Below are 24,529 nucleotides of genomic sequence, written 5' to 3'. Positions count from 1 at the left end.
GATCATGCCAATAGACTCCAGCCTTGGCAACAGGAGTGAGACCCTGTCTCAGGGGAAAAAAAAAAAAAAAAATTCATCTAAGGATCTCAGGTAAAACCATAAATGAGATATTATTGTATTCAACTCATAATCTGTTTGATTTCAAAAGCCTAAACCCTTAATGGTGTGAATGGAAATGGTGCATAAGCTCATCTGAATCCTCCGATCTTGAAGTATGGGATAGTATGGAATCCAGGTTTTCATGCAAACAAAGAACACACACTTAGGCAGGGCGCAGTGGCTCACACCTGTAATCCCAGCACTTTGGGAGGCTGAGGCAGGCAGATCACGAAGTCAGGAGATTGAAACCATCCTGGCTAACATGGTGAAACCCCGTCTCTACTAAAAAAATACAAAAAACTAGCCGGGCTTGGTGGTGGGTGCCTGTAGTCCCAGCTACTCTGGGAGGCTGAGGCAGGAGAATGGCGTGAACCCAGGAGGCAGAGCTTGCAGTGAGCCAAGATCGCGCCACTGCACTCCAGCCTGGGCGACAGAGCGAGACTTCGTCTCAAAAAAAAAAAAAAAAAAGAACACACACCTAACATTCATTTCTAACTTGCTGGGGAAGAAGTACTGTGTCTCAACTAGAATAGACAATGGCTTGACTCCTTAATCCATCTCAGTGCTCAGCATTTTCCCCAAAGATCTTAAGATGTCCAAGCAGAAGCACGTATTTTTCTCCATCAATAACAGTTGTCCGCTTAGCTGCATAGCATGTGTGACTGCTGAGATAAGCTAGAATGTGTTGACTCTCCCAGGGGGCTGGGAGAACAAAACAGCTCAGTGCACACTCAGTCTACACCGCACTTCTTCAGCCCAGTGACAGTGTGATGCCAGTGCTTTGACATATGAGACAATGGCCATTTCACCCACACTCATGTTCAAGAACACTAAGCATTTTTGCTCAGCTTTTCAGAGTTCCCAGAAAAATACAAAAACGCTATCCGTTTAAATCCAAGACAACTTCAAAATAAACCTGACGTGGGTTTGACTTTGTTTTTGCCCTTAAAAAGCAAAGCACTCCAGGGATATACTTAGCAGGCCCTCCATTTTGTAGTTAATTATAGCAGATACGTGTTTGTGTACCACTTACAAAAGAGGATGCTACCTGCTTCTCTTCTACACCGTACCTTAATGCTCTGCTAATGCTCTGTAAGTACACATGAACAATATAATGGCGCATTAACGTTCTGGCCAACAGTGCCTTTCTGGTCCAATTGCTGCTACTTCTTAAAAAAAAAAAAATTCATGGCATGCTATTTAGTGTACAAAGCTTAACATCAATAAGAATGATTCCAGCCACCAAGTAATGAGAATACTTGAACACAAAGTTTATTTAAGGATAAAACACATTAAAAAGTATTTGGTTGATTTGTAAAAAGAGAAGGGATTGGGTTCGAGGGGGTAGGAGAGTGGGTGGGGTTCCCCAGGTCAACAGTATCCCCAGTGGCCAAAGCTGCCATGGCAAGGTTGAAGGACACAGTAGGTGAAGAAGCGCCTCATAGACAGGACACGTGCGTAACATAGATCGGACACTTCCAAACGCCAGCAAGATTCCTTAGAGGGAGTCAAACCTTCCAGTCATCACTTCAAAATCGTTCCAACAGGCCCTCTCTCTGTAAAAAACTGTGATCCAGAAATAGCAGTGGCTTGACAGATTTCTCTGGTCAGATTTCCAGTCACATTTCTCTAACCAGAATATTTTTCCTTTACTGTTTTTTGATGTGAACCAAAGTTTCTAGTGACAACTGTTTGGGAATTTTACACAAGAGATATACTTTCCGTAACTGGCTTGTAGAAGCCCCGTTTTGTACTCTGAAAGAGGAGCTTGGATGGTCGCTGGTTTCTGGATCTTGGACCGTTGGAGGCAGGTGGCATCATTTTGAGATGCTGGACGCTTTCAAATAGGTTTTGACTTAAGGGCACACACTTTTTATCCTACAGGGAGTTGAAGTAAGTAAATTACAGTACTTTATATAGCAACCTTGAGTTAATTATGAGGTTGTGCCTGATTTATAGACAAAATGCCATAATAAAATCTGGATCATGATGAGAAGAAGTGTCCAGACTTGAAGTTCGATTGAAGAATTAGAGGCTGTAAACAGAGAGGAACACAGTAAGCCCTACAGGGTGAAAAAATACCTGTTTGATAGGGATCAGACATCTTTGCAGCACTCAGCTAAAGAAAGGAAACTTCATCGCCAAGAACCCATTTTACCCAAATGGCCCTAAGGCAGCAAAGTAGCAGAATTAATCCAATCTTTAAGAGAGTCCTACTTTGGGAGGCCAACGCGGGCGGATCACGAGGTCAGGAGTTTGAGACCAGCCTGACCAATATGGAGAAACCCCGTCTCTACTAAAAATACAAAAATTAGCCGGGCGTGGTGGCGTGTGCCTGTAGTCCCAGTTACTCCGGAGGCTGAGGCAGGATAATCACTTGAACCTGGGAGGCAGAGGTTGCAGTGAGCCGAGATCATGCCACTGCACTCCAGCCTGGGCGACAGAGCAAAACTCCATCTCAAAAAAGAAGAGAGTCCTGCCAACCTCGTAAGAGGTCAGGGAAGCCATATGCTGAGGCTTGTTTGCTGGAGGAAGCATCCCAATCCCAACCTTAGCCCAAGTAGACTTGGCAGCCAGATGTAGGCCAACATATGGTCCTTAAAATTGGCTGGATAACTTGTTTTTTTAAATTACCTTTATATTTTAGATGAAAGAGCAAGGTTTTTTTTTTGTTGTTGTTTGTTTGTTTGTTTAATGGCCCTAGAATTCCTTGGGCATGTTCCCCATCTTTCCTTCTTAATTTCTGGAGTTGTCAAGGGAGAGTTGCTGACCGAGTGGCCTTCAAATCTGAATTTCTCCTTCTGGTGGTAAAGAGCCTCCCATATCCCCCAGCTGCCTGCCCCAGGGTAGAAGAGTGTCTACCTCTGCAGCTCTTGCCGTCCTCCTGCAGGGTTCCTGTTACACAGCTGCAGAGAGGCCCGTCCACCCGGCTCGTGCAAATCTGCTCACACCCTCCATTGTCCTCACACCAGTCCAGCCCTACAAAAGAGCAGGTAGGAAGATTAACCACAGACAGTTCAACCCTTCCACTGGTATCAAAGGGAAAGGCTTTAAAAAGAGAGGAGGACACGCTGGGCGCGGCGGCTCACGCCTGTAATCCCAGCACTGTGGGAGGCTGACGGGTGGATCACGCGGTCAGGAGATTGAGACCATCCTGGCTAACACGGTGAAACCCCGTCTCTACTAAAAATACAAAAAAATTAGCCAGGCGTGGGGGCGGGCGCCTGTAGTCCCAGCTACTCGGGAGGCTGAGGCAGGAGAATGGCATGAACCCGGGAGGCTGAGCTTGCAGTGAGCCGAGATGGTGCCACCGCACTCCAGCCTGGGCGACAGAGAAAGACTCTGTCTCAAAAAAAAAAAAAAAAAAAAAAGAGGAGGACGAAGAAAACCTCAATGCCGTTGTTGAATGTTTACAAGTAAATGAAAAGATGTCTTTAAGGAAGCAGGTGATGTTCTCAAACTGGTGTCCCCAACACCAGCCTCCTCGTCCACTGGACCCACATCAGAGGTGAAACACGTCTGAGCCTTCAAATCCCGTTGTTTTAATAATTTAGGGTGTGTTTTAGAGAACATACATACTTTTTCTCCTAATAGGTCCCACTGAAATGATCTGTTCTTTGGGTTCTTTTGTGTAATCGGTGGCAATCCTGGAATTTTGTGGGCAGGTCTGCAAGACAGAATACCAGGGGGAAAATTCCACACAATTAAGCTGATAACTTATTCTTCACCATGTTTTCACCTCTAAAAGAGGCAGTGGCTCTGGCCTCAAGCATTATGGCTGCTCAGATTAATTAGAACCAATGCATTCTTGATCATTGAATCCACTGGGACTCTAGGCTGTATGTTGAACAGAATTAAGCACACTCTCCACACTGGAATTAGTACTTTTCCTTTTTAAAAATATCTCCTTCATTTCTGATTGATCCACACTGGAATTAGATTCAAAGAAGCTCCCTGCCCAGGCATAAGATTGCTGTGTCTCATCAGACACTAATGTATGCAGTATCATCTGTAAATTGCTCTGACCATAATTCACATCTTGATTCTGCAAACATGGTGTAAGCATAAAGTTGCAATGTTAAAGGCTAGGGGCCAGGTATCTGTGCAATCAAATCTTAAGGACCCAGCCTGTAAGTGGTGGAGGTGGAAGCCTGGCACAGAAGAGATAATTGGTTTGCTACCTCATCCCTCACCCGCTCCAGAGTCCTGATGTAGAACAGGTGAGCTGCAGGACACCTGGATACATTGTATCCTGAGCTCAAGAGCTTGGTTCTGTAGTGGAGTGGAACTTGGTCCAATGGTCATTAGAGTCAGGCCGCCTGGCTCCTTGAGACTCTAGTGCAGTGGTTCTCAATCAGGCCAAATGGCAACATCTGGAGACATTTTGGGTGTTGAAACTGGGGGAAGATGTGATTGGTATCCATGGGTAGAGGTGAGGGATGTTGCTAACATCCTACAGTGCACAGAACAGTCCTCCGCAACAAAGAATTATTCAGTCCAAAATGTGAACAGTGCCGAGCTTTGAGAAACCCTAGTCTAGCGTTAAGCCAATGACTGGTTGACAATTCAGAGATAGAAGAGTAAATAGATATATTTCCCCGTGTTCTCTCTCACTGTCCCATCAAAGATGACTGTCCACCCCAAGCATCTATGGATGATTCCAGTCCGGTCACCTGGCATTCACGATCCTCAAGTTGGGAAACCGAGACAGTGAGAAATAAGGCTAAGCACTTTGTTTTCACACTCTCACTTACGATTTTACAGGAGTACTTTTCTGAGTCGCAGAGTGACACTGCACAGTGAAGGTGAACTTCGTCATAATCCCCTATGAATTTAAAGACGGTGACGTGAAAGCGACAGGTCAGGGAGACTGCATTCTCCTCGATGCCAATGGTGTTATCTTTGAGGTTCTGACACCTATTCAGAAAAAATAATGGAATCTTTGCTTCACATGTTTTCCTCTTACACTTTAATCCTCATCTTAATTTCAAAATTTCACTTTTCACATAAAACCACCATAAATGGCAGAAATGCCTTTACATTTGAAAGTGACCTCTGGACTGCACGGGCTTGTCATTTGTTATTACTCCCTCATGTTTTTATAGTTTGTTTTGAAACATCAAACACCACCTTGAATTCGTATCCTAACTGCAACTAAAAACAAAACGACTGCAGGGACCACATTCAATTTCCCCACACTTCAGTTTCTCATTCCGCCCCCTCATAATGTTGTGTTCTACCGATACCAATTTCATAAACACAAGATTCATTCTTACTTCTTCTGTACTTTCTTCAGTTAATTATCAATGTTGGCAAGGGCCCCTGACTCAAACTCTGTTGGGAATACTTCCCACGCGTCAAAATAGGTAGGAGCTGGAGGGGAAAGAAGACCAGTCGGGGTGAGCTGCAGAGTCGTTTTGATGCAACTGACTGCCATTTTTCTCAGCCCCCTTCCTTCTTGTGGTATTGAGCCAAGAGACAACCCCAGCCAAGACATCTCTCAGGCACAGATACCTTGCTTCAACTATGTATAGTTCCCCAAATGCATCAGAGTCTCCTATAGTCCTGTGTCTTTTCATGCAATGTTTCCCCCACCTGGAAGATCTTCCTGCTCTTTGTCCAATGCATCACTCCTGCCCTTTCTCCAACACCAGTTCTATGGTACCCTCTATTTTATAAATGTCCCCTAGTCATGCCCAGACCAGGCACAAACAAATGGCCTTTCCTGGGTTTGCCAACAGCCCTCTGTTGAGCTCCTTGAGTGCAGGAACCAAGTCATGTTCCTTACTGTGTCTCCAATGCACTACATGGCATGTGGCATGTATTTGAAAACTTTTGTCAGATGAATGAATGAGTGAACAAATGGTGTTGCCACAGCCAAGGCTGGCCCATAGGAGCCAAAAAGCTCTTTAAGATGATAAAGATAAAAAGGGTGACTCTTTTCCTTATATTTCCTTTCCCTAGTCCACAGGATTAAATAGCTTAGCAATAAGGAAAATTAAAAATTGAAGTTATCCTTCAGCATTCCCACACTTAATATGTTTTGTAATTAGCCTTCTAGGCAAAATGCAAGTTGCTTTTCAAGTAAATAGCCTCTGAAGTGCTTTGAAACAAAAACTTACATGCCATACTTTTCCTTAACACTGTTATTCATTTGGATAATCTGAACAGGCTCAAGGATTCTAAAGTGGTAACAGCTCTTCAGTCTTCACACTGACCTTCCCTCTTTTTTTTTTTTTTTTTTTTTTTTTTTTTTTTGAGACGGAGTCTCGCTCTGTCACCCAGGCTGGAATGCAGTGGCACGATCTCGGCTCACTGCAAGCTCCGCCTCCCGGGTTCACGCCATTCTCCTGCCTCAGCCTCTCCAAGTAGCTGGGACTACAGGCGCCCGCCACCACACCCGGCTAATTTTTTGTATTTTTAGTAGAGACAGGGTTTCACCGTGGTCTCGATCTCCTGACCTCGTGATCCGCCCGCCTCGGCCTCCCAAAGTGCTGGGATTACAAGCGTGAGCCACCGCGCCTGGCCTGACCTTCCCTCTTAACCAGACCACCAACTCTCTCCCAAGAAGAAGACTCGACGTTTACGTATCAGAAAAACTGAAGGAAAGGGCATAGAGAGGCAGGAATGGCTATCTGGCTGTCTTTCTTAGAGTGAGGACATATGCCAAGCACTAGAATCTTCTATTAACAATGAAACAGCTGCCCTTTCCTCTGTCTAGCACATGAAGAGAAAACAGAAGTGGCCTGCGTGTCCCCAGACTTACAAGCCACTTGTAGAAGTTGCTGCTGTCTCTGCCCTCCACACGGCTGGAGAGAAACAACTGACCCCAAAACACTTTAGTGGACCCATTTTGCAGCTCATTCATTAAGCATTGAACATCTGGTTTCCCTAAGTGTACTGAAAAAAAACAATAACCACATCCCTCCAAGAAAGGTTAGGAGGACTAATGGATTCACCTACATAAAGAAGTCACTTCCCACCCAACCACAGTTTAATTTGAAGACATTTATTCAGACAGACACTGGGGTAAGCTGAGATTTATGAACATGCTCTCTGGCTCGCTCTCCCTCTCTGGGTCAAGTCTATTAAATACCATTTTTAAAATGCTAAATGCTACCACGTCCTTCAAAGGAGACATAAGCCCTCTAATCTGGGTTTGCATTTGTAGAGTGTCTCATATCTTAACCCTTTTATGTTGCGAAAGGAATACAAAAAGAGGAGGAAGAAACATGGACAAAAGGATAATTGTAATGCTCACCCACTCATCTAGGCCTGCAGGACACCAAGTAGTCACCACGTCCCTCCCTTTGCCTCTAAGGAGGATAAACATCAATTCAGAAATACAAATGCCTTAGTGAGGTCTTTGCTGAAAATTCCACAATACACCTCAGCAACCCATGCCATTCACCACATCTGGTCACTTAGGGAGTCAGTGTGTCTTGAAACCTAAAGGATTTCTTCTCTGCTCCTTGATAGTTGTGTGACCTTGAGTGAGCACTGTGCCTAGCCTCTCTGAGCCTGTTTCATCTGCAAACTAGTGAATGTCTATTGTTTGTCTTCCCAGAACCACATCCTTCTTCTCTTGGGAAACCATGCCTCTTCCCCTCAACCATAAAGCTACTTACAGTATCCACAGCACTCTCTGACCACCACAGGGATGGGTGCTGACCAGGCCAGGCAAATGCAACGGTGCATAACCCTACCCGCCAAATGAAGGATAAGCAAGTGGTCCAGGATAGGCCTGGGATTCCCTGCACTGGAGTTAGAAGTGCTCTGTCCTCATTGGTTATGCTATAAGAATGTGAGTCTAGGCTTCAAATTATACTACAAGGCTACAGTAACCAAAACAGCATGGTACTGGTACCACAACAGAGACATAGATCAATGGAACAGAACAGAGCCCTCAGAAATGATGCCGCATATCTACAACTATCTGATCTTTTACAAACCTGACAAAAACAAGAAATGGAGAAAGGATTCCCTATTTAATAAATGGTGCTGGGAAAACTGGCTAGCCATATGTAGAAAGCTGAAACTGGATCCCTTCCTTACACCTTATACAAAAATTAATTCAAGATGGATTAAAGACTTACATGTTAGACCTAAAACCATAAAAACCCTAGAAGAAAACCTAGGCAATACCATTCAGGACATAGGCGTGGGCAAGGACTTCATGTCTAAAACACCAAAAGCAATGGCAACAAAAGCCAAAATTGACAAATGGGGTCTAACTAAACTAAAGAGCTTCTGCACAGCAAAAGAAACTACCATCAGAGTGAACAGGCAACCTACAGAATGGGAGAAAATTTTTGCAAACTACTCATCTGACAAAGGGCTAATATCCAGAAACTACAATGAACTCAAACAAATTTACAAGAAAAAAAACAACCCCATCAAGAAAGGCGAAGGACATGAACAAACACTTCTCAAAAGAAGACATTTATGCAGCCAAAAAACACATGAAAAAATGCTCATCATCACTGGCCATCAGAGAAATGCAAATCAAAACCACAGTGAGATACCATCTCACACCAGTTAGAATGGCCATCATTCAAAAGTCAGGAAACAACAGGTGCTGGAGAGGATGTGGAGAAACAGGAACACTTTTACACTGTTGGTGGGACTGTAAACTAGTTCAGCCATTGTGGAAGTCAGTGTGGCCATTCCTCAGGGATCTAGAACTAGAAATCCCATTTGACCCAGCCATCCCATTACTGGGTATATACCCAAAGGACTATAAATCATGCTTCTATAAAGACACATGCACACGTATGTTTATTGCAGCACTATCCACAATAGCAAAGACTTGGAACCAACCCAAATGTCCAACAACGATAGACTGGATTAAGAAAATGTGGCACATATACACCATGGAATACTATGCAGCCATAAAAAATGATGAGTTCATGTCCTTTGTAGGGACACGGATGAAACTGGAAAACATCATTCTCAGTAAACTATCGCAAGGACAAAAAACCAAACACCACATGTTCTCACTCATAGGTGGGAATTGAACAACGAGAACTCATGGACACAGGAAGGGGAACATCACACTCCGGGGACTGTTGTGGGTTGTGGGGAGGGGGGAGGGACAGCATTAGGAGATATACCTAATGCTGAATGAGGAGTTAATGGATGCAGCACACCAACATGGCACATGGATACATATGTAACAAACCTGCACATTGTGCACATGTACCCTAAAACCTAAAGTATAATAATAAAATAAAATAAAATAAAATAAAAAGAATGTGAGTCTAGGATTGCCAGTGTCTAACAAGGTCAATAGAGAGAGAGAGAGGAGGAGACAAGGGATAAAACAAGAGGAGAGTGTTGATAGCATCTGGCTCCCTGGATCTAATCATCTCTGAAGTGACATCCACTCCTGTGATTTGGTGTTGTAACCATTAAATGCCTTGGTTTTTGCATAAACTAGTTTGAATTGGTCTCTACCACTTAGAACTGTGATTAATACATTCACCTGCTTTAAGAATTATTGTAGGCTGGCTGGCATGGTAGGTCACACCTGTAATCCTAGCACTTTGGGAGGCGAAGATGGGAGGATCACTTGAGCCCAAGAGTTCAAGACCAGCCTGAACAACACAGGGAGACCAAGTCTCTACGAAAAATAGAGAAAATTAGCTGGGCATGGTGGTGTGTGCCTGTAGTCCCAACTACTCAGGAGGCTGAGGTGGGAGGATCACTTGAGCCCAGGATGTTGAGACTGCATTGAGCCATAATCATACCACCATACTCTAGCCTGGGCAACAGAGTGAGACCATGTCTCAAAAAAAAAAAAAAAAAATTATTACAGGCTTCAAGATGGCTGGCTAGAGGCACCCAGAACTTGCCTCCCTAACAAAGATGGACCAAAACAATGAGTAGACTATCACAAGTTGAATAGAGCATCAAAGAAAGAACACTGGAATTCAGCAAAAGAGGGACAGAGGATCTCTGAGGCATAAAAATAAAGGGAAACAAAGCAGTTGGCCCTGCTAGGGTCAGCTTGGAGCCAGGAGAAACTTCCCAATATGGGAAAAGGTAATTGAGAGATCCCCAGTGGTCCATATTCCACTGCGGACTTTGGTAATGCTAGCCATGGGAGAGCCATTTGGGCCCTTAGACTAGTATAGGAAGCTACCTGGACTCCACCTAACAGTATTGTTTCAGAGCAGGAGTTCACACTGAAGCGCACACCCTCCAGCCCCCTAGACCCAAGCAGCTGCAGCATGGTGCCATGTTGAGAGCCCAGCCCCCATCAGACTATATCTTGCCCTGGGGCCCAACATCCCCTGCTTCTTCACATCCTTGGAGCCCTGCTAACACCCACCCCCATGTCTACTTAAAAGGATGCAGGTTCACAACACTGGCTGGACTCAGTGGTGCAGGTGGGTCTAAGCACTCTAACCCACACAGTGTCCTACACCCTGGGGAACAGGTGACGCAGTGCACCAGGGAGGCTGTCCCCAGGGCAAAGGGGCTGATGCACAAGCTCCCCAGAACCCAAGAGCCACCTGCCTGCAGCTGCTGCCACTGTCAGCAACTCCGCCACTTCCCCAGCAGCAGGGCCACTAGACACCCATATACACCTTCAGGGGGCCTGAAGATCAGCCCACCAGGTGCTGTCATGGGGCCTGAGGACAGGCCTGCCCCACCCACCACCACTGGTGCCCATGTATGTTGTCGAGGGATCTGGGGTTTGACTCACCCACCAGTCACCACTGGCTCCCATACACATCTTCCAGGGGTCTAAGGACAGGCCTAACCAATGTGTTGCCACCACCACTGGCAACCAAGTGTGTTGTTGGGGGGATTTAGGGATCAACCTGCCCCATCCACTAACACTGATGGCTGCATGCACCATCGGGGGGCCTGACAACAGACCTGCCCCACCCACTGCCAGTGCTCACATGCACCATCAGGGAGCCTGGGGATCAGCCCACCCCTGTGCTCACACACATCATCAAGGGATCTGAAGATAGGCCTGCCCTGCTTGCCACTCCCAGCACCCATGCACATCATCTGGGGGCTTATGGATTGCCCTACCCTGTCTACCACTGCCAACAACTACATTTGCCTTTAAAATTTGCCTATTGGGAACCTGAGGACAGGCCCACCCAGCCTGCCGCCACTGCCAGAACTCACCCATGTGCCACCTGAGGACCTGAGGACTGGCCCACTGCCACCACCACTGGCACTCCCATGTGAAGCTCTGGGGCCTGAGAGTTGGCCCACTGCTGCTACTGCCATCCCTGATGCCACACACACCACTTAGGGCCTGAGGACCCACCCACCCGGCCCACTGCTACTACTGACCAAGGATTGGCCCACTCAGACCTACTACCATGAGTGCTTGTTAATGCCACCCAGGGGCCCAAAAGCTGGCATGCCTAGCCTGCTATCACCACCACTGGTACCCAAGGACTGGCCCATCTGGCATCCCTGTCCCCAGCAAAGCCTCACCATATCCTCCACTAATAGCCCAAGTCACTGACTAACTCACAGACATGACTGATGCTGATTACAGCTGAAGAAATCATATGGAGACTACACTGCTGTGTCCGCTCAGAATCAAAGCCAAAGTCAAACCCAACCAACACTATAGATACATCTATAGGAAAAACTCCATCCCTACAAAAGCCAATCCATAAAATTGGAGAAGCAACTATTATACCAGATGCACAGAAACAAATATAAAGACATAAGAAATATAAAAAAGCAAGGACACAATAAGAACACAATAATTCTCCAGTGACCAGGCATGGTGGCTCATGCCTGTAATCCCAGCACTTTGTGAGGCCAAGGTGGGCGGATCACCTGAGGTTGTGAGTTTGAGACTAGCTTAACCAACATGGAGAAACCCGTCTCTACTGAAAATACAAAAATTAGCTGGGCATGGTGGCACATTCCTATAATCCCAGCTACTCAGGAGGCTGAGGCAGGAGAATCACTTGAACCCAGGAGGCAGAGGTTGTGGTGAACTGAGATTGCGCCATTGCACTCCAGCCTGGGCAACAAGAGCAAAACTCCATTTCAAAAAATAAAAAAATAAAAAATAATAATAATAATTCTCCAGCAACACATTCCAACAAAAAAAGAAATCTATGAAATACCTGACAAAGAATTCAATATAATGATACTAATGAAGTTCAGTGAGATACAGGAAAACACAAATAAACAATACAAAGAAATCAGAAAAATAATTCATGATCTGAGTGAGAAATTCAACAAAGAGACAGATAAAAGGAACCGAACAGAAATTTTGGAACTGAAGAATTCAATGAATGAAATTCAAAAATACAATCAAGAGCTTCAACAATATGCTAGATCAAACAGAATAAAGAATTTTTTTTTTTGAGATAGAGTCTTGCTCTGTCACCAGGCTGGAGTGCAGTGGTGAGATCTCAGCTCACTGCAACCTCTGCCTCCTGAGTTCAAGTGATTCTCCTGCCTCAGCCTCCCGAGTAGCTGAGACTATAGACACATGCCACCATGCCCGGCTAATTTTTTGTATAGTAGATACAGGGTTTCACTGTGTTAGCCAGGATGATCTCGATCTCCTGACCTCATGATCCACCCGCCTCAGCCTCCCAAAGTGCTGGGATTACAGGTGTGAGCCACCGTGCCTGGCCAGAATAAAGAATTTTAAAACTTGAATACAGGTCTTTGAAATAACCTAGTCAGGAAAAAAAAAAAAGGAATAAGAAAGAAAGAAGAAATCCTATGTTAAATATAAGACACTATAAAGTGACCAAATATTCCAATTTGGGGAGTTCCAGAAGGGCAAAAGATGTCCAAAGGCATAGAAAACCTATTTAATGAAATAATAGCTGAAAACTTCTCAAGTCTTGCAAGAGATATAAACATCTACATACAGGAAGCTCAAAGATCCCAAATAGATTCAACCCAAAAATGTCTTCTCCAAGGCATATTACACTCAAAGTGACAAAAGCCAAAGACAGAATTCTAAAAACAGTGAAAGAAAAGCATGAAGTTATATATAATGGAACCCCATCAGACCAACAGCAGATCTCTCAGCAGAACTCTTGTAGGATAGGAGAGAATGCAAGGATATATTCAAAGTGCTGAAAGAAAAAACACCTGCTAATCAAGAATACTATACCCAGCAAAGCTATCCTTCAAAAATGAAGAAAAATAGTATTTCCCAGACAAGCAAAAACTGAGGGAATTCACCACCAGGCCAGCCCTACAAGAAAATTTAAGTGTGTCCTACATTTGGAAGTGAAGGGTTGATATATGACATAATAAAAACACACAAAAGTGTAAACTCAGTGGCAGATCATACACACAAAACAGAAAGAGAAGGAGTCAAATGTTACTGCTACAGAAATCCACCAAACCACAATAATAAATGATACAAGAGAATGAAACAAAGGGTACACAACCATAAAACAATAAACAAAATGACAGGAATAAGTTCTCACTTATCAATAATAACCTTGAATGTAAGCAGATTAAATTCCCCACTTAAAAGATATAGACTGGCTGAACAGCTAAAAAAAAAAAACAAAAAACAAACAAAAAAAAAACCTCAAATATATGCTGCCTACAAGAAACTGACTTCACCTGTGAAGAAACACATAGACTGAAAGTAATGGGATGGAAAAAGATAATTTGTGACAATCAAAACCAAAAGCAAGCAGGAGTAGCTATATTTGTATCAGATATAACAGACTTTAAGTCAAAGGCTGTAAAAAGAGACAAAGAAGATCATGACATAATGAAGAAAGGATAAATTCAGCAAGAGGATACAACAATTCTAAATATATATCCATCCAACATCACAGCACTCAAATATGTAAAGCAAATATTATTGGATCTAAAGGGAGAGATAAATTCCAAAGTAATGAAAGTTGGGGAATTCAACACCCTACTCTCAACATTGGAAAGAAAATCAACAAAAAAATTTTATTTAAATTGCACTTTAGACCAAATGGACCTAACAGCCATTTACAGAACATTTTACCCAACAGCTGCATAATACACATTTTTCTCATTAGTACACAGAATATTTTCCAAGATAGACCATATGTTAGGCCAAAAACCAAGTCCTGACAAATTTTTAAAAATTGAAATCATATCGACTATCTTCTCAGACCACAATGGAATAAAACTAGAAATCAATAATAAGAGAAATTTTGGACACTGAACAAATACTTAGAAATTAGGCAACATGCTCCTGAACAAGCACTGGGTCAATGAATAAATTAAGAAGGAGATTTAAAAAAATTTTTTTTAAAAAGTGAAAATGGAAACAGAACATACCAAAACATGTGAGATACAACAAAAAACAGTGCTAAGAGGAAAACTTATTGCAATATACACCTACATCAAAAAAGTAGAAAATTAAATCCAAAATTAGTAGAAGGAAAAAAATAACAAAGATTAGGCCAGAGCTAAATAGAGATCAAAACAAGCAAAGAATCAATGAAATGTAAATTTGGTTTTTTAAAAGATAACAAAATGATAAAGCACTGGTTAGACTAACTTAAGGGGAAAAAAGACAAAAAACCCAAGTAAAATCAGAAATAAAAAAGAAGATAATACTACTGATACCACAGAAATACAAAGAATCATTACAGACTGTTATGAACAATTATACACTTTGTAAAACCTACAGAAAATGGATAGATTCTTGGACACATAAAACCTACCAAGGCTGAACCAGGAAGAAATAGAAAACCTGAACAGACCAATAACTAATAACAAGATTGAATCAGGAACAAAATGTCTCTCAGGAAAAAAAGTCCACGACTAGTTGTCTTTACTGCTAAATTCTACCGTACTTACAAAGAAGAACTAATACCAATGCTTCCTAAACTATTTCAAAAAAACTGAAGACGAAGGAATTTGGGGATTCTTCCTAGCTCATTCTACAAGGCTAGCATTACCCTGATATCAAAACTAGACCAGGACACCACACACACACACACACACACACACACACACTACAAGCCAATATCTAAACATAGATGCAAAAATCCTCAACAAAATACTAGCAAACTGAATCTAACAACACATCAAAAAGATAATACACCATGATCAAGCAGGATTTATTCCAGGGATGCAAGAATGTTTCCATATATACAAATCAATAAATGTCATATATCACATAAAAATGAACAATAAAAACCATATGATTATCTCAATAGATGCACAAAAACCATTTGATAAAATTCAACGTCCCTTTATGGTAAAAATTCTCAAAAAATTAGGCACAGAAGGAACATGCCTCAACATAATAAAAGCCATATATGACAAACCCACAGGTAATATCATACTGAAAGGAGAAAAGCTAAAAGTACTGGAACAATTCATGGATGCTCACTCTCATCATTCATATTAACATAGTACTAGAAGTCCTAGCCAGTTCAATCAAGCAAGAGAAAAAAAATAAAAAACATCCAAATTGGGAAACAGAAAGTCAAACTGTCCCTTTGCAGATAACATGATCTTATATATAGAAAAATTTAAAGATTCAATCAAAAACTCTTAGAACAGATAAACAAATTCAGTAAAGTTGCAGGACATAAAAACAACATGCAAAAATCAGTAGCATTTCTATACACCAATAATGAACTAGCAGCAAAATAAATCAAGAAGGCAATCTCATTTACAACACCTACAGATAAATAAGAAATCTAGGAATAAATTTAACCAAGCGAAAGATCTCTACAAGGAAAATTACAAAACACTGATGGAAGAAATTGAAGAGGACAAACAAATGGAAAGATATCTCATGCTTACGGATTGGGAGAATTAAAATTGTTAAGGTGACCGTACTACCCACAAAAAATCCACAGATTAAATACAATCCCTATTAATATACCAATGAAATTCTTCACAGAAATAGAAAAAAAAATCCTAAAATTTGTATAGAGACACAATAGACCCTGAATAGCCAAAGCAATACTCAGTAAAAAGAACAAAGCTGGAGACACCACACTACCTGACTTTTAAGTATAGTGTGAAGCTATAGTAGCCAAAACAGCATGGTATTGGTATAAAAACAGACACATAGAGCAGTGTAACAAAACAGAACTCAGAAATAAATCCATGTGTTTACAGCCAACTGATTTTCAACAAAGATGTCAAGAACATACCTGGGGGAACGGATGATCTCTTCAAAAACTGCTGCTGAGAAAACTGGATATCCATATGCAGAAGAATTGAATTATACCCCTGTGTCTCACCATAAACAAAGATCAACTCAAAGTGGATTAACTATTTAAATGTGCAACCAGAAACTATAAAGCTACTAGAAGAAAACAAAGTGAACATGCTGCATCATTGGTTGAGGAAAATATTTTATGGGTAAGATTTCAAAAGTCCAAGCAACAAAGCAAAAATAGACAAATGGGACTATATTAAACTAAAAAGTTTCTGCACAGCAAAAAAAAAAAATCAACAAAATGAAGAGACAACCTGTTGAATAAAAGAAAATATTTGCCAACTATTCATCCAACAACGGATTAGTATCCAGAATATGCAAGAAACTCAAACAACTCAACAGCAAGAAAACAAATAATTCCTTTAAAAGGTGGGCAAAGGATTTGCATAAATATTTATCAAAAGAGACATACAAATGGCCAACAGGTATATGAAAAAAATGCTCAATATTACTAATCATCAGATATCAGGGGAACCTGTGCCTGATAATTTAACATGGGTCCTTTTCTATTTTCTCTAAATGTCAGCCCGTCTGAGAAATAAAGGGAAAGAGTACAAAAGAGAGAAATTTTAAAGCTGGGTGTCTGGGGGAGATATCACATGTCGGCAGGTTCCGTGATGCCCCCTAAGCCGCAAAACTAGCAAGCTTTTATTAGTGATTTTCAAAAGGGGAGGGAGTGTACGAATAGGGTGTGGGTCACAGAGATCACATGCTTCACAAGGTAATAAATTATTACAAGGCAAATGGAGGCAGGGCAAGATCACAGGACCAGGGTGAAATTAAAATTGCTAATGAAGTTTCGGGCACACACTGTCATTGATAACATCTTATCAGGAGATGGAGTTTGAAAACAGACAACCGGTCTGACCAAAATTTATTAGGTGGAATTTCCTCGTCCTAATAAGCCTGGGAGCACTAAGGGAGACCAGGGCTTATTTCATCCCTTATCTACAACTGTAAAAGACAGATGTCCCCAGAGTGGCCATTTTAGAGGCCTACCCCTAGGAATGCGTTCTCTTTCTCAGGGCTGTTCCTTGCTGAGAAAAAGAATTCAGCGATATTTCTCCTATTTGCTTTTGAAATAAGAGAAATATGGCTCTGTTCTGCCTGGCTCTTAGACAGCCAGACCTAATGGTTATCTCCCTTGTTCCCTGAACATTGCTGTTATCCTGTTCTTTTTTCAAGGTGCCCAGATTTCATATTGTTTGTGCAGTTAATGCAATCATCACAGTGTCCTGAGGCAACATTCATCCTCAGCTTATGAAGATGATGGAATTAAGAGATTAAAGTAAAGACAGGCATAGGAAATCACAAGAGTATTGATTGGAGAAGTGAAATCTTCACAACTTATGTTCAGAGATTGCAGTAAAGACAGGCATAAGAAATTATAAAAGTGTTAATTTGGGGAACTAATAAATGTCCATGAAATATTCACAATTTATGTTCTTCTGCCATGGCTTCAGCTGGTCCCTCCATTCAGGGTCCCTGACTTCCTGCAACAATCAGGGAAATAAAAATCAAAACTACAATGAGATATCATGTCATGCCAGTTAAAATAGCTACTATTAAAAAGACAAAAAGTAACAAATGCTGGTGAGGATATGGAGAAAGGGGAACTCTTCTACCTACTGGTGGGAATATAAATGAGTACAGCCATTATGGGAAACACTACAGAGGTTTCACACACACACACAAGCAAAAAAAATAAACAAATAAATAAATAAATAAAACACTAAAAATAGAACTACCACATGATCCAGCAAGGCCACTACTGGGTATTATCCAAAGGAAAGGAAATTAGTTTATCAAAAGAATACCTACACTTTCATGTTTATTGCAGCACTATTCACAATAGCCAAGATACGGAATCAACCTAAGTATACATCAATGGATGAATGGATAAAGAAAATGTGATATATATACAGAAGGGAATACTATTCAGCCTTAAAAAGAAATGAAAATCCTATCATTTGCAACAACATGGTCAGAACTGGAAGTCATTATGTTAAATGAAATAAGCCAGGCACAGAAAGACAAATATCTCAGGTTCTCACTCATATGTGGGTGCTTAAAAAGTTGATTTCATGGAAGTACAGAGTAGACTGATAGTTACCAGAGGCTGGGAAAGAAACTGGGATGAAGAGAGGTTGGTTAATGGCTGCAAACATGCATTTAGATAAAAGGAATAAGTTCTAGTGTTCGACAGCACAGTAGGGTGACTATAGTCAACAACAATTTATTGTATATTTCAAAATAGCCAGAAGAGAAGATTTGAAATGCTCCACACAAAGAAAAGATACATATTCAAGGTGATAGATATCCTAAATTCCCTGATCTGAGCACTACACATTTAACGTATGTATCAAAATATCACATCTACTCCATAAATATGTAATTGTATCAATAAATTTTTTAAAGAAATTCATATAAAAAGTAACTATTGGAGTGACAAAAATGTTCTAAAATTAGATTATGGTGATACTTGCAATTCTCTGCAGATTTACGAAAAACCATTGATTTTTACACTTAAAGCAAGTAAATTGTATTATATATAAATTATCTTTGCAATAAAGCTGTTAAAATGAATTGTTATAAAATCTATTACAATAAATGTAAACTGTCTAATGTATCCAGAAAGTATTTTTGTTTTTAATAAAGATAATTACTGTGGTTGGTCTACAGTCTTTTCTTCTCATTCATTCATTCATTCAAGAAATTTTATTGTGTAATCACTATGTTTCAGGAAATATACTAGGTGGTAAGCATATAGTGGTGAGTAAAAGGAAACTTGTTGAGTCTATAGGCTATTATGTTAATTTCTTTTTTATTTGTATAGCTGCCTTGTTCATTAACCTGTGGTTATTGTCATTATATTCTTTCATTTGCAGAATTCCACATTCTTCCCAAATTGAAGTTCAAAGTAAACAGCACAGAATCCCCACTTGGAGAATAAAGCATCTGTAGTTAATGCCACACGGACTTGGGGTACCTACCACCATATTTCTGTGTGAATTTAGACAAGTTACTTGATTGTCTGTAAAATGAGGCTTATAATATCTACCCCATAGGTTGTCTTGAGAATTAGATGAATTAATAAATGCAAAATGCTGGCCTTGTAGACAGCCAACAAATATTAGTTTCCATTCCCTTCCTTAAAAAATGATGAGGACATAAGCTCTGAGAATGTTGTGTATAAAGAGGCTACTCACCCTTCTTCAATGATGAAATATCGGAGCTTATCATTGCTATCTCGGGAGGGTGTGGCGTAGCATTTGTTGAGTGTTAGGATTAAATGTGTGGCATCAGCTCCAACCACAAAAACCCCTACATACAGCACATCTCGAGTCGTCAACACTACTTCACCCTGGCGGTAAGGATGTTTGTAGGAGGCGTTTTTGTAGAGAGCCATCTTGGTGATGAAGCTGCCTTCTTGGGTTGGAACTGTCAGGTTAATTACACTAAAACGGAAACAATTATGAGACAGGAACCCAAAACAATGTTACCTATTCAATTACCTACCATTTTTCAGGCTGAGAATGCAGAGAGAAAGCAAAGCATGTAGTAGCAAAGTCTAAGGCTGTGCTGTCCAATACAGTACCTGCTAGCCACATGGGGCAATTTACATTTAAATGAAATTAAATAAAACTAAAAATTTCAATTCCGCAGCCTCCTGAGCCACATTTCAAGTGCTGAGCAGCCACATGTAGCCACCACATTAAACAGTACAGATGCAACATTTCCGTCATCACAGAGAGTTCTATTGAACAATGCTGGTTGAAAGCATTTAGGCTCAAGAAACGTGAATTATGTTTCTCCTAGGGCATCAAAGACAAACGCTAGCAATTTTGATTATGCTAACCTTAACTGTCAAGGAAAAGAAAAAGCAATGTGCACAGCCCAGGAGACGCCTCACCTTAGCATAGGCTTCACAACAGAATCCAAGGAGATCTTGATATCCAGCTCATAAGCACATGAAAATTCCACATTGATCGTGCGGTCCCTGGTGATGATGTTGCCAGTGTTGTTGGCGCTTTCGATCCAGAGTGTGTTTTTATACATGATATGAGTGCCATTGGACTGCAGAGCAAGGGGAAGTCAGAAATCATTACATCTGGGAGTGAGTATGTAGCTTGCATATCAAATCCATATCCCTGAAAGTAGAGAAATGGCTTCCTTCCATATATAATTTAGAGGCCAGTATAAATCAGCATGGAGTTAGCCTTAGCATTTACTTGGGGGAAAAAAATATGACAATAGATATCAGCAGCACCTTTCAGTCTGATAACCTTGAATACCCATGGAAGGTGATTTCATCTACTGCTGAATTCTAACCACTACCAGACCCCACTTATCTGTGGGACCCCAAGCTAGGAATAGCATGAACTATTGCCATTGCTGGGTAATAGAAATCTTCTTTTTCAATGCTTAATTCAAAATCTCTTCTCCACCAAATCCATCACCAGACATGCCTACAAGGACCAACATAAACAAGTGCAAGTTTCACCTCCTTACTCCTTTCGGCCTCTGGTAAAAGTTCTAAGGACTAGAGCCATGAATAGAAGACACACAGCAAGATGGAAAAAGAAGAGAAACAAGATGCTTTGCTAACCTATACATTGGATAATCTGACATTAAAAGTTGGGACCTCACTATATTTCTGAAGCCAGCTGTTTTTTTGTCTTGTTTTGTTTTGTTTTTAGCAACAGGGTCTCGCTGTCACCCAGGCTGGAGTGCAGTGGTACAATCATAGCTCACTGCAGCCTTGAACTCCTGGGCTCATGATCCTCCCATGTCAGCCTTCCAGGCAGACACAACTACAGGCACTGTCACCACACCCAGCTAATTTTTAGATGTTTTTAAAATAGAGACAGGGTCTTGCGATGTTGCCTGGGCTGGTCTTGAATTCCTGGCCTCTAGCAGTCCTTCTGCCTTGGCCTCCCAAAGTGCTGGGATTACAGGCATGAGCCATAGCACTCGGCCTGAAGCCACCTGTTAAATGAGGTTCAGGACTCTCTTACCCCCTGAAATAGCTAAGCCTATATGTATTTGCCTCAAAGAACAATAGCAGCAGAAAAGAAGACACAATTCTGTCCATATACAGAAGAACCACAGTAGGCATCCCAAACCAAGGAAAAAACACATCACTCTTTCAACTCCGTCAATCACTTAGCATCAAATGATGACTGCTGTTGCTGTCTTTCATGTTGCACATGCCTATTGCTGTTTTCTAAGGAGCGTATTTCTAAGCAGATCACCCTGAAGTTGGCTTTCAGGACAATAAATGTGCAAACACTCGAAGCTGTCGCTGCCTCTGCCAGGTGCTCTTTCCTGCTGCTTTTCTCACCTGCACAATGTTTCCACAATTCCCTTTGGTGTTGTTGATCTGAAAGGAGATAAAATCTTCCCCCTCGATGCCGGTGCACTGTCTGTCATTGATCCTCACGCCCTCCCTCTCAAAACCGAGCTGGAAGAGTTTGCACTTAGATATGGACACTTCCATTTGGGCTGCTTTGCAGGTCACCTCTGCATCGATAATGTCATGTGAGTCTGTGGGAACAGTTATTACGAAAGGCAAATCAGTGGGGTCGGTCTTGCTGCAGGAGTGGGAGCAAAGCATCCCACTTCCATTCTCCTTTAGAAGAGGCAAATGATCTCCACTCAAAGGCTGCAGCATTTCTAATTATGCTTTGATCAGACCAAATGAGCATATGAATTCATTCAAAGCAGTAACGTGGGCATTAGCAGAGCCTTTTTAAAAGGATAAAAATGCTAATTAAGTGTCTTCTGTCTTTTCTCTACAAACCCAGGTCTTACCCCACCTTGCTGGTGGCAGCTACTTTTCTGTAAGCTGCATACTGAACATGCCAAATCTGGCACATCGTGGCCTGGCTGAACAGCATGCCTCCAAGGGACAGCAGCACTGGCCAGACCACATCTGAAGCCCCTGCTGATTCAGCTCAGCAGAACCCTAGCGATTCCCAGGTGAGCACTAGGAGCTTGCTTTTTGACATGGCAAGGCACCAATTGACATTTTCTCTTGAGCATATAAACACCGGCTAATAAGCACTACAGAAACAGAGAAAAACATTTTTATCTGTTTAGGTGAAGCCCTTGTCCCCTCCTAAGGAGCCTTTGGTCAACCAGATTTTCATTCCCGAATGCTGTTACATTTAGCAACTGCCTCTGCGTTATTTGGTTCAGGAAGGGGAGCAGAGACGGAAGGCAAAGCAGTTCTGCTTTAAGCAGCCATCCAGGCAGGCTCAGCCGTGGACAAGGCCATTTCCACACCAAGGGAGCTACAGTTAGGAACAAGTCCTGGAGTCCTAGTTATTTATGGCTTGCTTCAGACATTTGAGTTGTATATATCTTCAGGACCAAAAAGCTTTGGGTCAAATAAATCTGGCTTTAAATAACATTCGTCCTAATTTTTCATATTGGCATCAAAATACCCTATTTCCTTGTGCATCTAAAAGATCAATTTGGAACTTTCTGATGTTGAATGTGGCCTCAGATGGAACTGGCTGGTTCCATTCATGTACAAATTTGTGTGTTATAATGTATTGAAGAAAAGGATGTAGCTATACTTTGAAGCAGTCAGATTGCTTCCTTGTTCTGCTTAAATGCTCCTGAAAGCGTCACTATTTGGGAAAGCTTCACAAAGTGGGACGCAACAAGGTCCTTCCCCAGGGCAGCATCTCCCATAGGGCCTTTCTGGGTGGGGAGGTGGCCCGTGTCACTCACTATTCCCGTAGGGGGGTGGCTCGATGCATCCACACAGCTCCCTGCCGTTGCCCAGCTCGCAAGTTCGGTTGGGACAGTCCGCCCCCACACAGGGATCTTCAACCACTCCTGCTAAAAAGAAAAACACACGGAAACATACACAACTTGATTTTCACACCTACATGCGGTAGCGTTTGGTTCTACTCCAGACTTGCCACTTTAATCACACTGGAAATGGTCAGACGGCAGCTGCAAGTTAACAGACAGGGCAACCTTCCAGAAAATAATGTCAATAGCTAGCAAATAGGTGCTTGCTATGGGCCTGGATTAGCTTCTTTGACCCTCACAAATACTCCTCAAGCGAAGTATTATAAGCTCTATTTCACAGTTGAAACTTGCCCAAGGTCAAAAGTGAAGGTAAGTGGTGAAGACTGAATGCACAGATGCTCTTAACCCCAGTCATCTTACCACAATTAAGGCACCTACTACACTATAGCACAATGATTTGTACTGATATTTATATAAAGAGTAGCATCCAAATCATTTATCTCTACATCCCAGCATTCAACCACCTCATGGTTTGTGCACAATAAATATGTGCCAATAATGAACATATTAGGGCCAGTAATATCCCAGAGAGGTCTCCCACACCAGGGCTTCTTAGTCCTTTCCGATTCTTGGTCCACTTTCCCCCATGATCTTCTACTTGATTTTGTAAAAATAGACAAAGGAAAAACCTCCACACAACTCACCAGGATTGACTTAGATTCATGGTGCTATTTTGCCAAAAGCGTAAAACTATAAGTACAATAAAGATGTTATGTGGAGTATCATCATGATGTTATTATGAACAATATTTCTGTAACAGATGAGATCACCTGCAAGATAGTCAACGCCTCAGTTTGAGAACCACTAATTAGGAGCATTTTCTTTTAGATGTTCATTTCTTTGTTTAAAGAATTGCTCTGCCTATCAAGACAGAATATTCCTCCTGTTCATCACAGTATATGATGGACAGTGCTAAAGGAACAACTGTTCAATCCCAGCATGAGCCAAGTTGGCTTCAAGAGTTTTTTTAAAAAGAGTTTTAAAAGGATGCAAAATTTCATTTAGACAAGAGGAATAAATTCAAGAGATCTACTGAACATCAAAGTGGCTATAGTTAGTACCAATACAATGTACACTTGAAAATTACCAACAGAGTAGAGTTTCATGTTCTCACCATAGACACACATACCCACACACACAGGGAAAAAAGAGTTTAAAAACAAAACAAAAATCTCAAGCTGCCCACAGCTCCATACACCTCTTCTGACTCAGCTGCCACGCCCCTCTGGTAGGTAACTAATTACATTATGTAGGAGTACATGGATGGCTCAGCATCAGCCTGTCTTAATTTCTGGAAAGACAACTGAAAGAAAGACATCAGCATAAATATATTTATTTTCAAAAGGCTCCCTTTTATAAAGATACTTTCACTGGCCCAGTATGTCCAGTACCTAGCACAGTGCTAAG

The 24,529-nt window shown here is 41.7% G+C and overlaps 1 protein-coding gene across 1 annotated transcript in view; it reads right to left on the bottom strand.

Annotated features, from left to right (window-relative positions):
• Positions 1-1,355: 1,355 nt before the first annotated feature.
• Positions 1,356-24,529, bottom strand: part of LOC116477078 (tubulin-specific chaperone cofactor E-like protein) — a 171,086-nt gene continuing 147,912 nt past the window's right edge. Inside the window, exons 24-31 of the mRNA XM_032167736.2 lie at positions 23,036-23,146; positions 21,639-21,841; positions 20,208-20,371; positions 19,504-19,752; positions 4,854-5,016; positions 3,679-3,766; positions 2,962-3,078; positions 1,356-2,134 (exon numbers count right to left, since the gene is read on the bottom strand). Coding sequence (XP_032023627.2) covers positions 2,034-2,134; positions 2,962-3,078; positions 3,679-3,766; positions 4,854-5,016; positions 19,504-19,752; positions 20,208-20,371; positions 21,639-21,841; positions 23,036-23,146 — 1,196 coding nt within the window. The 3' untranslated portion in view covers positions 1,356-2,033. The remainder of the gene's footprint in view (positions 2,135-2,961; positions 3,079-3,678; positions 3,767-4,853; positions 5,017-19,503; positions 19,753-20,207; positions 20,372-21,638; positions 21,842-23,035; positions 23,147-24,529) is intronic.

This window comes from Hylobates moloch, unplaced genomic scaffold, assembly GCF_009828535.3.
Source record: "Hylobates moloch isolate HMO894 unplaced genomic scaffold, HMol_V3 SCAFFOLD_11, whole genome shotgun sequence".
NCBI lineage: Eukaryota > Metazoa > Chordata > Mammalia > Primates > Hylobatidae > Hylobates > Hylobates moloch.
Note: the sequence above shows the minus strand (reverse complement) of the source record. Positions and strands in the feature narration are given on the sequence as shown.